This window comes from Buceros rhinoceros, unplaced genomic scaffold (genome assembly GCF_000710305.1).
Source record: "Buceros rhinoceros silvestris isolate BGI_N320 unplaced genomic scaffold, ASM71030v1 scaffold32969, whole genome shotgun sequence".
Taxonomy (NCBI): Eukaryota; Metazoa; Chordata; class Aves; order Bucerotiformes; family Bucerotidae; genus Buceros; species Buceros rhinoceros.
Window position 1 is genome coordinate 5,370 of NW_010433844.1, and position 13,828 is coordinate 19,197.

Below are 13,828 nucleotides of genomic sequence, written 5' to 3' on the forward strand. Positions count from 1 at the left end.
GGATGTAAACATTTTGTCAACAACAGACAGGACAGGGATGTGGAGAAAGCACAGTCAGGAGGAAAGCTGAAAGCTATTTAAAATTCACCTGTACCTATGAGAAATTAATGAGAAGGCTGGAAGCTTGCTTTAAAAGCACAAGACAGCTCACTTCAAAGGCTGCTTGATTTTTTGAGCCTTTTTTTTTATTTTTTCAGAAGAGTATGTTCCACTGTTAGCAGCTGCAACTGTTTTTTTCTTCTTCCAGTTGGTGGAACTACGGGCATGCTGTTTGTTCAGAGATAAAGTAAAGAACAAGTCAACGCAGACAATAATTATTTTTGGACTGCTCCGTTACTCCTCCCGGAGGCTGACTGGACAGAGCTTCACAGCGTGATTTCAGCCCCCCAGTAAGGAACGGTTTCTTCCTTATTCTATGGCCAAATGCCTTCAGAGTTTACTTCCCTTCAATGATGAGGGCCTACCAGATTTTTATTTTAATATTACTTTAACCTACGCTCATCCCATGAGTTCTCAGAACTGCCTCTACTTTAGCCTGGTTGACTCAGGAATCTTAAGAGCAGTTTTCTGATAGTCTGCACTGTTGCCTCTGTATGTTGTCTACTCACTGCCCCAGTGTTACTCAAGATGTCTGTGTGTATCTTCTCACTTGAAATCAATTTTCTTACATTTCCGGTTTATTTTTATCTGTTGTAAAGAGGCTCCTTTAGCTTTACGTGATCACCCTCCACAAACGCTGACCAGTCTCCCTTTCTCTCCCAGACTCTAGTGCTGTGCTCTCTCACTTCCTTCCTGGATTCTTTCACCTTCTTTCCCAGAGCAATTCCTTCAGACATGCCGAGATAAACGCTGCCAGCTGTGAGATGTATGCAAATGTTAGAAGAGTTGTTTCTTTTTTCATTCTAAATATTATATCTACATTAACCATGACTACATGACGACTTCACCATATTTTATCATCAAGCTTAATACAGTAAAAAGTGCAGGAGCCACAGACAGGCTGTAACTATGCTGCTACCACAATAATCACCATTACAAAATGAGGTTCTCTCTGAAAATGGCCATTTCTGAGCACAGCTCTGCATCAAGATCAGAACGAAGTAATAACATGAACTGACAGAGAATGATCAGATCCACACCAGAAGCTCCTTCTGAAAATGAACTCACTAACAGTTCAAAAGTGATGAAGGATTGTGTTCATCTACTGTATGACCAAAGAAGACAACAAAGTAGAAAAATTAGCAACCTCTCTGGCTTTTCCATTTGCTTGCTAATCTAGATATTGTGAAAAAAACAGCTCAGATATTTATATGAAAACGTGAAATCACTTCACCATTACGACCTTTCAAACTCACTTGGATACCTGGCGGTATCAACCTACCTCCCTTTGAGATCTGAGCTCCAATACAGAGAGGAAGCGATACTCTTAAAGGAAAAAATACTGAGTTATGAGTGGTGGACGGTATTTGGTTTATAATGAATGCTATCAAGGCATGTGCAGCAAGCCTGAGAATTTGCAAGAAAAACACTTCACAATAAAAACTGAACTAGAGTCAACAGTGTTTCATACTCATGAAGCAGTCTGCATTTAAAAGTCTCAGTTATTTTACTTAGTTATATTTTTTTTTAATGTTTGTGACCCACTTAAATCAGAGCGGAAATGAGTGGCAGGTTCAAAACCAGGTTTTATTCCATAGATGCCCTGACTTGCCTGTGTCAAATGGAAGTTATTTGTATTTTACCAAAATAAACATTCCAGACTATCAATCTATTCCGCTTGGGTTTTTTTTCAAAGGAAAAGCAGATATAGCAATACAGAAACACGCCATTTTTGATCTGGACTAACGTGTTTCCTGCTCGGAACAGCAGGGTAGAAACCCGAAGGGCAGAGCCTCGTGCAACTGTGCAGTTTGGCGGTTCTCACTATTCGCTTAACATCAGGCCATCCAGGCAACGTGCAAAACCCCCACTGTCTTTGGGCACTCTGAATCAGACAACTTGGAGAGCTTTTCCTCTAAAAGCTGCGGGGCTTTTACCACGAGGTATCTTCAAGACATTAGAATTCCTAACTTTGAATAAATTATTTAACAAATTAAATGAAGAACAAATGTGTGCATCAGATATTCTTAATTAGAACCCTTAGCAAAGAATGAGGCAATCCACAATTCTAATTTTAAAACCAACCCAGCGTTTCACTGAACAGCTTCTCTTCAGTATCTCTTCAGTATAACCATGGTTTCTACATAATTTAGTTACATGCATTTGGAAATTAAACAGTAAATGACTCCAAAATAACTCCAAAAAAAAGAAGAAACATTCGCAGAGTGGAGGAAGGGCTTTCTGATTCAAGGGGTTTTTACCTCACAAAGTAGTAAGTCGATGATGTGGAAGACCATGCAGAGTGGAAACTTGGCAGTAAACAGAGTGAGGAACCACTGGGATGCGTACATATGAGCTTCCAAATTGAGGTCTGAGAAGTGGCTGTGCAAGTCTGGTAACTGCTCCTAGGGTAAAGGAAAAAACACATGCTTCAGTGTTACTCATTAACCCGAGTTCTTCACCTACACCGGCAGTAAGTACCAGGTTGCTAAACACTGAAAAACACAACAAAGCGAAATCCTGGCTTCTCGTGAGCCATGGAATATGTTTCTTCATAAATTCCAGTGCCCATGGTTACAGTTTTTAGTAAGAGATCCAGTGTGGATTCTATTACGGTATCAATTCACGTACTCAGCTTACACTGAGAAATTACGGAATCTTCAAGAGTTGAAAGACTTGTGAAATGTATGTCACATATAAGGTGTATTTTGAAGTTATTCCTTTGCTGTGTCCTGCTATAAATGCTTCTGCTATAAAAAACAATGGGTACCAGAACAAGGATATCACCTTGCAGAGCCTGAAAGCTAAAAAACCCAGAACTCCATCAGACAAGTTCTCTAACTAGGAGCATACATAAGCAACACAAAATTAGCACTGATGATGCTGATGACACTGATGACATATTCACGCTCAGTTAATAAAGTAAAAATCTTTGTTACCATATGTAAATATTGAGAAGACCATATGCTGAAGTACCAAATTAATTAGTATGCAATTCTACTTCATCAAGTAGGAAATCAGCACAATTTGACATCTGAAAAAGATGATCATTAAATTAACAGTGCTCTCTTTGGTTTGGTTTTTGTCTGTCTCACAGAGGTGTATATTGTCATCTTTGATAACTCACTTGAGCAGCAAGCTTTCTCTATGCTAACAGAAGCACAGGACAAAGCTTAATGAACTATGGGTAACTCCTTATTAGTCACAACAACAATGTGTAAAACTTGTAGCCATTTGTTTATGTTAAATCGCTCTGACTATGAAAGAATTCCATCTGAAAAAGAACAGCAACGTATTGAAAACCTCTTGACTTTGAGGATGACGGAGCCCTGGCACAGGCTGCCCAGAGAAGCTGTGGAGTTCTCTTCTCTGGAGAGATTCCAAACCTGGATGCCATTCTGGGCACCCCGCTCTGGGTGATCGTGCTTTAGCACAGGGCTGGACTGGATGAGTAGAAGAGAGTAAGCAAACAGAGCGGAAAAACAGACATCTACTCTGCTTGGACGCAAAAACTAGCAGCAAGGTTGGAGTATGAAAAACAAAAAAAAAATCAGAAGTAAATCTGACTCACAATGTTTGGATGCAGGTATTAAAGCTCCCTGCTTTGGTTCTACTCCACCTCTAACAGGAGAGGGGTTTTACTGTCCAGTAGGTTATGGAAGAAAAACATTAATCTCTTCTTCATGACAATATTTCCATTCATGGAAGTAGAAGAATTTGTTACCATGGCCCTACCTGCATTAGTTTCTCCAGCTGGAAAAATTTGCAATGGAGATCCTCAAAGTTATTTCTGTAGAGGTCCCTCAAGCCATAGTCATACATTATTTTCACAAACACACAGAAGGCCTGCTCCTCTGGCATCTGTTTGGAAAAAACACACAAACACCATTTTAAAATCTGATTCGAGGATGGAAATGCCTTACACAAAGACACACACTTACGCATGATGAATTCAGAGATACATCACAATATCCAGCAAAGCACTCTGTCGAATTAAGCAACTAAAATCTCAAGGGGACTAATCTCCTTGATGAGTACCTTGACTTGGCTCTCTAAGACCTTCTTTGCAGAAAATGTGGGATCATACCATAGGTACATGTAAGTACACATCCCTACAGCAGCCCAACTTTTATCAGCGTTCTTTCTGCCGAAGAGAGATGGGAACAACCAATGCACAACTCTCAGCTACAGAATAGCAGTTAAAAAAAAAAAAAAAAAGGCAAAGAAAAAGACAGCTACTCATGATAGTGATTTCTACTGAGACAATTAAAAGGGAAAAACTGAGGAGAACTAAGGTATAACCAAACCTTAGCGAGAATAATGCTCATCTACTTTCATCCAAACCCCATGGCATCAAACTCTCTGAAGTCAGGTTTCCCACGAGGAATGAGGCAGTTACAAATTTTGCCATCAGGACCTACTTGTGAACTCAGGAGGGCTGATCCCATCTATTAACACCAAGATTTTTTCAGAAGCCCTATCTCTGTAATCTCCATTTTGTTTTGACCAAAATTAGCCATCCAATGGAGTTTTAGAAGGCAGTACTGAAAGACGAGCTGCGTGAGCCGCTCCGAAGGTACATCTGTTGGCTTGAGCCCGCTGAAGGCTGAGTTTGCGGGAAGCCCTTTCTCGTGACACCTCCCCTGACCAGGCCCAGCTCCCCCGCACCTTCAGGTAACGCAGCAATAAGACAGGCACAAGCAGAATCACTGCAGACCTCAAATCAGGTTCTCACTCACCATGAAAAACAACTTTTCTTTCGCAGGAACCAGATTGTAACAAAGGAAAACAATTATTGGGTATCAAGAATGACAACTCATGACCTTCTAGTATATTCAATCGTTCAGCCTTTGCCAGCTCCTTATCAAGCATCAGCAATATGTAAAAGCTCACTATTTTCTTCAAAGAGAAATTCAGTCCTCCAGGGTTTCATCTTTAATGTTCAGCCTGTCATTATGGCCTGTCTGCAGGGCCATGGATAGACACCTTCATTTTCATTTTTAGACACCATAAATGAAAGTAAACGGTTAGCATAACGCACTGCTGGATCAGCTGCTAGCTACTGTCCAGGCCAGAGTCGCCTAGGACAAGCTCTCAGGCATCTCTTTATCACAATTTTATCTGGATGGAAAGATCCCCGCTGGCTGTGGATAAAAGCTGCAGAAAAACTGAAGGCAAAAAATAGTTTTATCCTGACCAAAAGCTTTGAATCTGCTCTGTAGTAAGATGAATGCAAAGCTCAGGTTTTTTGGTAAAGTAACAATTATTTCGTATAAAATAACAGATGCTCATGCACAAGCACACACCTACCTACCCTGCATGCTCAATCAGACACACATGCATTGACAATCATTCCTCCCCCCGAGACAGGGAGAGGGAGCGGGAACGGGAACAGAGGTAAGGATTAGCCCAAAGTCATTTACAAGCAGAGGCCACCGAGTCCTTGCACTCAGTGGATAGAGGTCCTCCAATATTATCAACCCCAAGAACTCAAACCCGTAAATCAAGTTTTCATTTCTTATTTGTTTAAAGCAAAACTCATATTTTTGGCATTTCCATTCTGTTTTTTCAGCAGTTAGATATTTGCCCCTTATTATCTTTTCTTTGGAATCACAAAAGCCAGAAATGTACCATTTTTTCAAATGAAATTTTAGTTTTTTCACATAATGATGACTCCAAAAAGTAGACAACAAATAAAATAAGTCAAATACTTTGAGACTTGCAGTAAAATGGTTGGAGTTGGCAACACCATGACCCTGTGATTAGAAGTTACCTGCTCACCTTTGATGTGAATTTCATCAAAGCAGCAAAATCACAAAAAATCCAGGATGCAGGGTCAGGCTACCCAACAATCCCTGAAAGATATCTACACTGGAGAGAAAGGATACCTTGTCCCAGAAAAAAAAGGGGAAAGAAGGGGTCTAGAAATCCATGCAAAGACAGGAGAGTTAGTCTTACAAGCATTCACCACATTCTGATTGGTCGAAGAATTTGATACAAACAAAACTTCGAGGACATCCTGGGAAGCTCCCAACTTACATGAGCTCATTGAGAATGCTTCCGTCTCCCTGATTATTTCAGTTTAATATCCTATTGTGAAAGCAAATGTTATAAGGGGCAGACGAAAATGAGTGCAGTTGCTGTTTGGTATTCCCTGCGTACGGGCAATTTCTTCTAACGCCAGAAGTACCGGACGCAGAGGTGATTCTCTGTAGTAACGACAGAGCAAGACTCGGCGAGAGGAGCTGAAGGATTAGTCAAATGTTAAGAATGTGACACCCACTCATTTCTAAACAACTCTGAGTTTGAAAATGGCTGATTCTTCCAGCGGAATTTAAAAATCCTCCTTTGGGTAAGAAGTTAATTGCAAAATGAGTGTTAGATAAGCTCATTTTGCGGTATACGTGGGATTGCAATAATGTGACTAATTCAGGTTTATCCTTAAAGAATCTAGAGCTTCTCTGTAACACTGTCAGTGTGTATCATGCTCCTCAAGTCTTCAAGGAGTCATAGATCTCACCAGGAATTATAACTTCAGCTGATCTGAAAGCCTCAGGAAGCGTTCATCTAACATATATACCACCAACAGCTGCGTCAGAACCACAACCCAAAATGATTAACCACGACTAATCATTTATTAACTGAAGCCTGACTCAAAAAGCAGGCGAGAGCCTGGGTAAGAGTTGTTGGTTTGGGGGGTTTGGGTGGTCTATTCAGATCATCTTTTCAACATCCGCACTCGTTGAATCTGCTGCTTTTCCACTCATACCTCAAAGTTAAAGCGTCTTGGAAATATGAAAACTGAGTATTTATCTCCCTCTATACATACACGCACGTGTATACATATTGCAAGCAACAGCTCAAAGTTTGTACAGTTTCTGATTACAGGCTAAAACATCAAGGTTAAAATTCAGCTTTCACTCAAAAGATAATATAAAACATCCCTCGGAGAAAGAGTCTCGCTGAAAATTAATGAGACTGCTTGCTCTGGTTAGCTGCTCTGAGGATAACTCCCCCATAAACGCAAAGGGACTTCACCCACGTGACAACTAAATTGAAAGAAAGTATTAATATGTAACAAATCGGTTTCATGTTTTGACATTAACAGATTTCTCCTAGATAAAGGAAACCTACATCATAAAGACAGAAGCCATTAGTCACCATTTGCCAAAAAGCAGCAAGAGGAAAATGAATCCAGACAAACAAACAACAGAAATATCTGTCAAATATGTGTTACAGCGCTGCTGATTTTAAAGCTGCTTTGGTTTCAAACACCAAAGCTTTCCTTTTGCAATTAACTCACATGAAGTAGAAGCACAGCTGCGAGGAAAGACTGTCCCTGGCAATAGCCAATGTCTTCATCGTAGACAGAGTATGCCTAGAAAAAAGAAAAGTGGCCATACATTTAAAATGCACACAGGCATTATCAGAACACGTTACAACCAACGAGCTCTACAGACTGCGTTATAAAACTGTGCAGGCTAACAACAGCGGGAGTAAAACTGGCACCATTCCTGCACAGGCTTTCAGGGCACTTGAGAAAACATCTAGGGGACACTCTCAATCTTCTACAGATGCCGTAGTTGTAAATTTTTATTTTTATGTTTCAAACAGCATGAAAAAAAGTTGGATCGAGCTTCCCTTCACTTCAATCAAGGTTAATTCTGCTGATTTCAGCAATGATAGAATTTTAACGATCTAACAAATATATAAAAACCAGTTTAGTTTGTGTTGCACAGAAAATGCTTGCTTGGCTTTGGAAAAACAAGTTCTGACATCATGAAGGTACAGGACCTGAGGTAGGTTGTTGGGAAACCACTGAGAACTGCTGCAGCCTGAAAATTGCATCAGAAACCGTTTTTTTACGTTCTTCTTATGCTGTAGAATGAACAAGACTCATTTTCCTGTAGTATGACTGACATACTACTTTTTTCTTACTCTTTCAAAAAACAAAGCTAAAATAACCAACCTTTCCATCCCCCTTACTTTCCCGAGATGAGAAGACAGATACTGTTTTTAAATAGGTGTCAGAGAATGTTAAGGATTTAAGGAAACTTGAGAAAGTCTTAGCAGCAGCAGGACTGACATTGGAGAGAGAGAGAGACATACTGCAAAAATAAGCACAGCGCTAAGGTTACAGCCAGGGAAAACAAAAGCACAAGGTCACAGCTACGGGGAGGAACGAGCCACATGAATCAGAAAATCCGCTTTACCCCGCACCGCCTCCAAGACTGTTTACGGATGAGAGCGTCTCGAACTGGAACGCTGTGCTTATCTTCTTTTTTAAGTCTCAAATGAAATCAAGATGCAGATTGACTGACTGGAAGCACAGAGGGACTGTGGATAAACCTCGAGTGCGCTGGGGAACCAAACCTGCCCCGGTCTACTGTGCAGTATTTCAAAGGTGACTGAGCTGCCTCTTCAAGAGGGGAGAAGAATTAGGACTCCAAAGGAGATGCAACTTCTTTCCAGCCAATGATGTTAGTATAATTGCAAATAATTTCTGCCAGAAATGTTGAAATCAAGGACAGAACCTATTTAAAGTCTTTAACACACCTCTCCTTCTTCATTCTGATGGGCAAAAACGAAGAAAGAAATATTTGAATGTGTAATGGTTCCAGAAGGGAAGATTTCTACGGAATATGACCTGAGTATTCCTCTAAAGGTCACTGTCTATGAACAACTCACCTGTACAGTCTCTAACACACTTCTAGCTTTGTGAGAAACTGAGCTGGCACAGCTCTTTGCCATTTATCGGTATTTCTAACCGTTCTTCTGTAGCATGTTAGAACCTGCGTGAAAATAATCCCAATCTATTGCTAAACTGCAGTGGTCAAGCAAATAGAAGGCAGCTTGTCACAGAGCTTATTGGAAAAAAAAATTAATGAACCATTAAAACTTGCTGACTAGTTAAAACCAGCACTAGCCAGAAAAAGAAAATATAAAAAATAACCTCAGAAGCGTACAATAGCAGATGAAAAACTTTGAATTAGAAAGAAAAGATGTTCTCTTGAAAAAATTTCATTTAAAATTAATTACTCTTTAGCTTCTAAACACTGAATTAACAGAAATTACTACACAAATTAATATTGCATATGACTAATTAGAACCGTCCGCTGGTTAAGAATCATCATGAGTCTTTATCTGTCTGTTTCTGGATGCCTAATAGTTTATTTCTCTATATTCCTAAAAGATACGTTATTTCTGCTTTCGAAAGGCCAGCTTGCTTAGAAACAGATATGCAGAATTCAAGTAACAGATTTGATTTATGATGTCTTCATACTATGTAACAACACTTTTATTTTACTTAAAAAAAACAATTCCAGGCTGAAAAATGAATAGCAAATTATCAACATGTGGGGGTTCTCTGCCGTGAAAAGCATTATTGCCACAATTAGCTAATAACTTGCTGAAAACAGCAATAAATTAATCCGAACAAGTCTTAAAATAACTGTAGAGAAAGCAACACATTGGAGAAAAGAACTGCCTCCAAAACTGACATAGATTTAAAAAGTAAAGAAGGTTATCAGAAATAAAAAGATGCTCCTTTTGAGAATGTGAAAGGAGTCCAAATAATGGCAAAAGAGGGGAAATGGGGGGGTGTGCAAAAAAATACTCACTCTGCCTGTTAAATATAAAAATATGAAGGAAGACCAAGGAATGTTCTCACAGTCAGCTTTCTGAAGACATTAAAACTGATGATAAACCCATTTCAAACACATTCAGCATAGGAAGGCAGAGCGTCTACATGGAAAATACACAAGCAAGGTAGAAAAGTTCTATTTAAACTATGGCAAAAACTCCACGTGAACTTCCCTTGAGTCTGTTTTATCACAGACAAATCACAGGGGTGGTCATGCTGCTGGGACCATTTCTAACAAGGGATGTGTCGAAGGATCTGTCTCAAAGTGAGTATCAGAAGAGATGATTAATGACGAGGAATAAAAACACTAAAAATGTATTAAGAACGTGAAGCTTTCATCCTCCTCAAAAAAGTAAACAGGTAAACCACAAATCTGTTGATGAAATCAAAAGAATAGATGACAAACTTGAAGCATTTGTAAAAAGAGGTGATCCTCTATAAATAAGTAAGTACTGGAAAATTTTGTCAAAAAAAGAAATTTCTAATTAATTAGTGGACACATATATACATCGGCTATATAAGAGAAAAATGTGTGAGGGCCCCAGTAAAAGGATGTCATCATTAACAGATCTTTGAAGCAACCAACATCCATGAAAAAAAATATTAACTGCTTGATCCGCTTGAGTTTTGAAATGAATTTCTACTAGAGCCTTCCTCAAAATCTGACCTTCACAAGCAGCTGCTCTCAGACACTTGATACTCACTTCAGGACTGCGAAAGAATTAGACCAAACTGAGAAACTTCTGTTGGTAAGTCAAAGCACCGTAGTCCTGGCAACTAAAGGTTTATCTTTTAATGAAGACTCTAAAATCTACATGATTTCATTGTATGTGCCCAAAGCAAAGAGATTTTTGAGATTTTATGCACACGACATTTCTAGTTACACTTTTTTTTGTGGGACATGATATTATGAGATAATTAACCAAAATGGCCTCAAAAATAAGGATGTTGCCTACAGATACCACAACATCATATTGTTAACAAAAGATTTAAGATTAATTACTTAACGTTCATCCTTTTAAGGGACTGAAGAGCATTAACTTTTTCTTTCCACATGAAACCCAAAACCAAAGCAAAATCCCCAATCCCCTATTGCCAATGCAGTCATCGTAACTCTGTAACTTCAGGGGAATGGCATTTCTCCCATGACAACCTATGATAACGCTGCTGTCTTCTACGTCATTCTTTTCTTAAGGTCTTGGGGAATCTCCCATCACAATACTCTGGTTAACTGAGATTTTAAATATCCTCTGTCTCATAAATGGGACTTAATGAAGATTTTGACTTGAAGCCCCCTTTCATTCATTTGAAGTAAATGGAAGTCTCACTCACAGATTTAAAAAGACTTTTTAAGAGCCATCTGTTTTCTGAAGAGAAGAACTACTACGCTGTTACTAGCACAACAGCATTAGAAAGTGAATTACTCTGGAAGCAAGAGTGTCCTGAAATAAAGCCAGTGATAGAGAACGAGCTGCCTGCATGCTGGGGAAGTGAATGAAGAATCCAGACAGAAATTACCTCTAAAATAACTAAAGCAGGAAAATCTCCCAAGATCAGAATCTTCTGTAGATACTAAAATTCCAAGTATATAGCATTTAAAAGATGAGTGGAAAGGTTGCTGATTTCAATTTAAAACCTCAGATTTGGGATTTCTGTAACTATGTATGAATACCAGCAGTTTTAAAAAAGAAAAGAGTAGGGAATACGCCTCAAATGCCGGAATGAAAAGGTTTTCATCGTTCTGCATCCTCAGAGGCATGAAAATGATTGCCTATATTTGCTGCAGGTTCAAATGTACTTAAAACTACAAAACACTAGCACATTTATTTCACAACCACATGGCCAGTTTTGCCCACAGCAACTCAATGACGTTAGAAACTAAACTAAAAAGCACATTAGAAACAAGAGCGCTCATGAAATACATTTCTACAGCATCTGCCTCGTACAAAGGTCTTACATTCCCTGAGCCTTCCCTTCCCACACACGCTGCACAGCAACGCAGTAACGGTATCTCTCTTGTCAGTAATAGCGTCTCCTGGCACAGGCAACCCTCCCTCCTCTGAGAAAGCCACTGGCACACTGGCACAACGCTTCCTAACAGCCTTACGAGACATCCAGCATCTGCGTCCCAGGAAAAAGGAGAGTGTAACAGGCACCGCATGCAAGTTTTCTGGGGGAGAGTTACAACCTTGATTTGCTCTCATCACCTGCCCTGTGTGGTCACCCCCGTGACAGAAGTGGTCGAGGGAAGCTCCTCCGTGCCTGACGCAGATACAGCTCTGTGCTGGCCCGTTTTAAAAGGCTTACACGGTGTCTGAGAAACAGGCTGTCTCAAGCAAACATCCGTGCTTTGATGCAGACTTCCCACACAACCAGACATTTTATCACCTGCCCGATTGCTGAGTAATTTTAGTGACAGTATAATTTAAAACTCCATATCTGAATTATTATAAGGCTAATAGTCTGGAAGGAATAATATTTCTACGACTGCATTTAGGATTAGCATTTAGGATTTCCACATTACACAAGGAATTACTGCGTGAACTGAAAACTCTGTTTTTAGAGATTAGCTATTCATTTATTGAGTATCGGAGAGGCATGTGTGATACCATGAGCCTCCTCCAGAGCTCTAAGGGCTGAGAGAATGAAGAGATCTTCACATTTATTCAGGCAGGCCTCCGGAGGAAGCCTTTACTCTCTCTCCAGCATACAAGATTCACAGTCCTGACCTTTTCACTAGTCCTGTCTTGCAGAAAGCAGAGTGCTGCTGCTGCCGCCTTGCTGAGCACAGATGCACAGGGAAGGAACCTTCTTAGTATGTGAATGGCAGAAGACAAGATAACATTTAAAATCCTTTGCATGAAACAAGAAAACAATATTTACTAAAATTGCTCTACAACCCAGGAACAAAGAAAACAAACAACTAAAAATAGATGAATAATAATCCTTAACTGATTCTGTTTATGCTCCTGTGTTTATCTTAAAATTGGCAAATAGACTCCTAGGGGAAAGAAGAGATCTGCTCTCCAACAAACAATTAAGGCAAAGCAGACACGTACCGAAACTTGCCATTTGTAAATCTGAGGAGACACTAAGGACTGAAAAACACGGAATATGTGCGTCTGAGAAGAGGTGATCATCTAAAAGAAGAAGGGGCAAAGAAAAGGAAATGAAAATGTAAAAAAAGGATGAAAGTTAGGCCATCAGCTTACAGGACAGCCACTCTGCCGTGCTGCAGGCTGAGCCAAGCAGCAATCCATCACCTGCAGCTCGTCACGGTACAGAAGAGCAACTCACAGACATTTTCACATTTCAATTATTCAGCAGAGAAACCCAAAAAGACCTGTACTGGAGCCCATTCAGTATTAGATTTGCTAGAGAAACAGTTTATTCCTCCCTCTATTCCTCCCAGGGCTACTGTGGGTACCACCAAACAGAGAGACAGACGTTGGAATGGTGACTACAACTGGAGCGTGTGGTTTCACGGTAAAGCAGCTATCGCACTGATCCTGAGCCTAAAGCCTTCAGGCAAGTATGACTGGGCTTGGGAAAAAAACACAAATTGCATCAGCTAAGGAGACCAGTATTTAGTAACAAAATATGTCAGGATACAAATGATTCATATCCTTCCGTAATGCCTTTTGTTTACTGGAAAGTACTAACACCAACTCTGAATCTCTGAAAAGTAAATCAACCATTTCCAGAAACAGGGAAGCGCTGGGACTGTTCTTCCAGACTGCCCAGGACAGAGACTCACCCAGCTAAACTGGTGGGTTACTGTCACCGGTTTGGCCGAGGTGAAACACCAAGATCCGGTAACGTAATACCTTCCCTATCCCACCAGAGATAGGGGAAGGGAGAAAAGGAATTAGTGAGACTTCGAATATACTTTTTGGAAAAAACTGAAACAAACTTTAATAACGCTACAAACCGATACATATATATACACACACACAAAGGCAAACCAGTAGGATACTGGGGTTTTAGGAAATGGGAAGGCGAGGGTTAACACCGCGGCAGCAGGGCAAAGATGGCGACGCCACGTGGCACAGGGCAAGGGAACCGCGGCAAGGACGAAACACCGCG

At 40.1% G+C, this 13,828-nt stretch overlaps 1 protein-coding gene across 1 annotated transcript; it reads right to left on the bottom strand.

Annotated features, from left to right (window-relative positions):
- Nucleotides 1-2,360: 2,360 nt before the first annotated feature.
- On the bottom strand, nucleotides 2,361-12,882 carry LOC104500589 (rab GTPase-activating protein 1-like; the record flags this gene model as incomplete). Its single annotated transcript, XM_010144255.1, has 4 exons — nucleotides 2,361-2,504; nucleotides 3,835-3,960; nucleotides 7,403-7,477; nucleotides 12,802-12,882. Coding segments are annotated over 4 exons (426 nt in total), but the record flags the coding sequence as incomplete, so codon positions are not given.
- Between the last annotated feature and the right edge of the window lie 946 nt (nucleotides 12,883-13,828).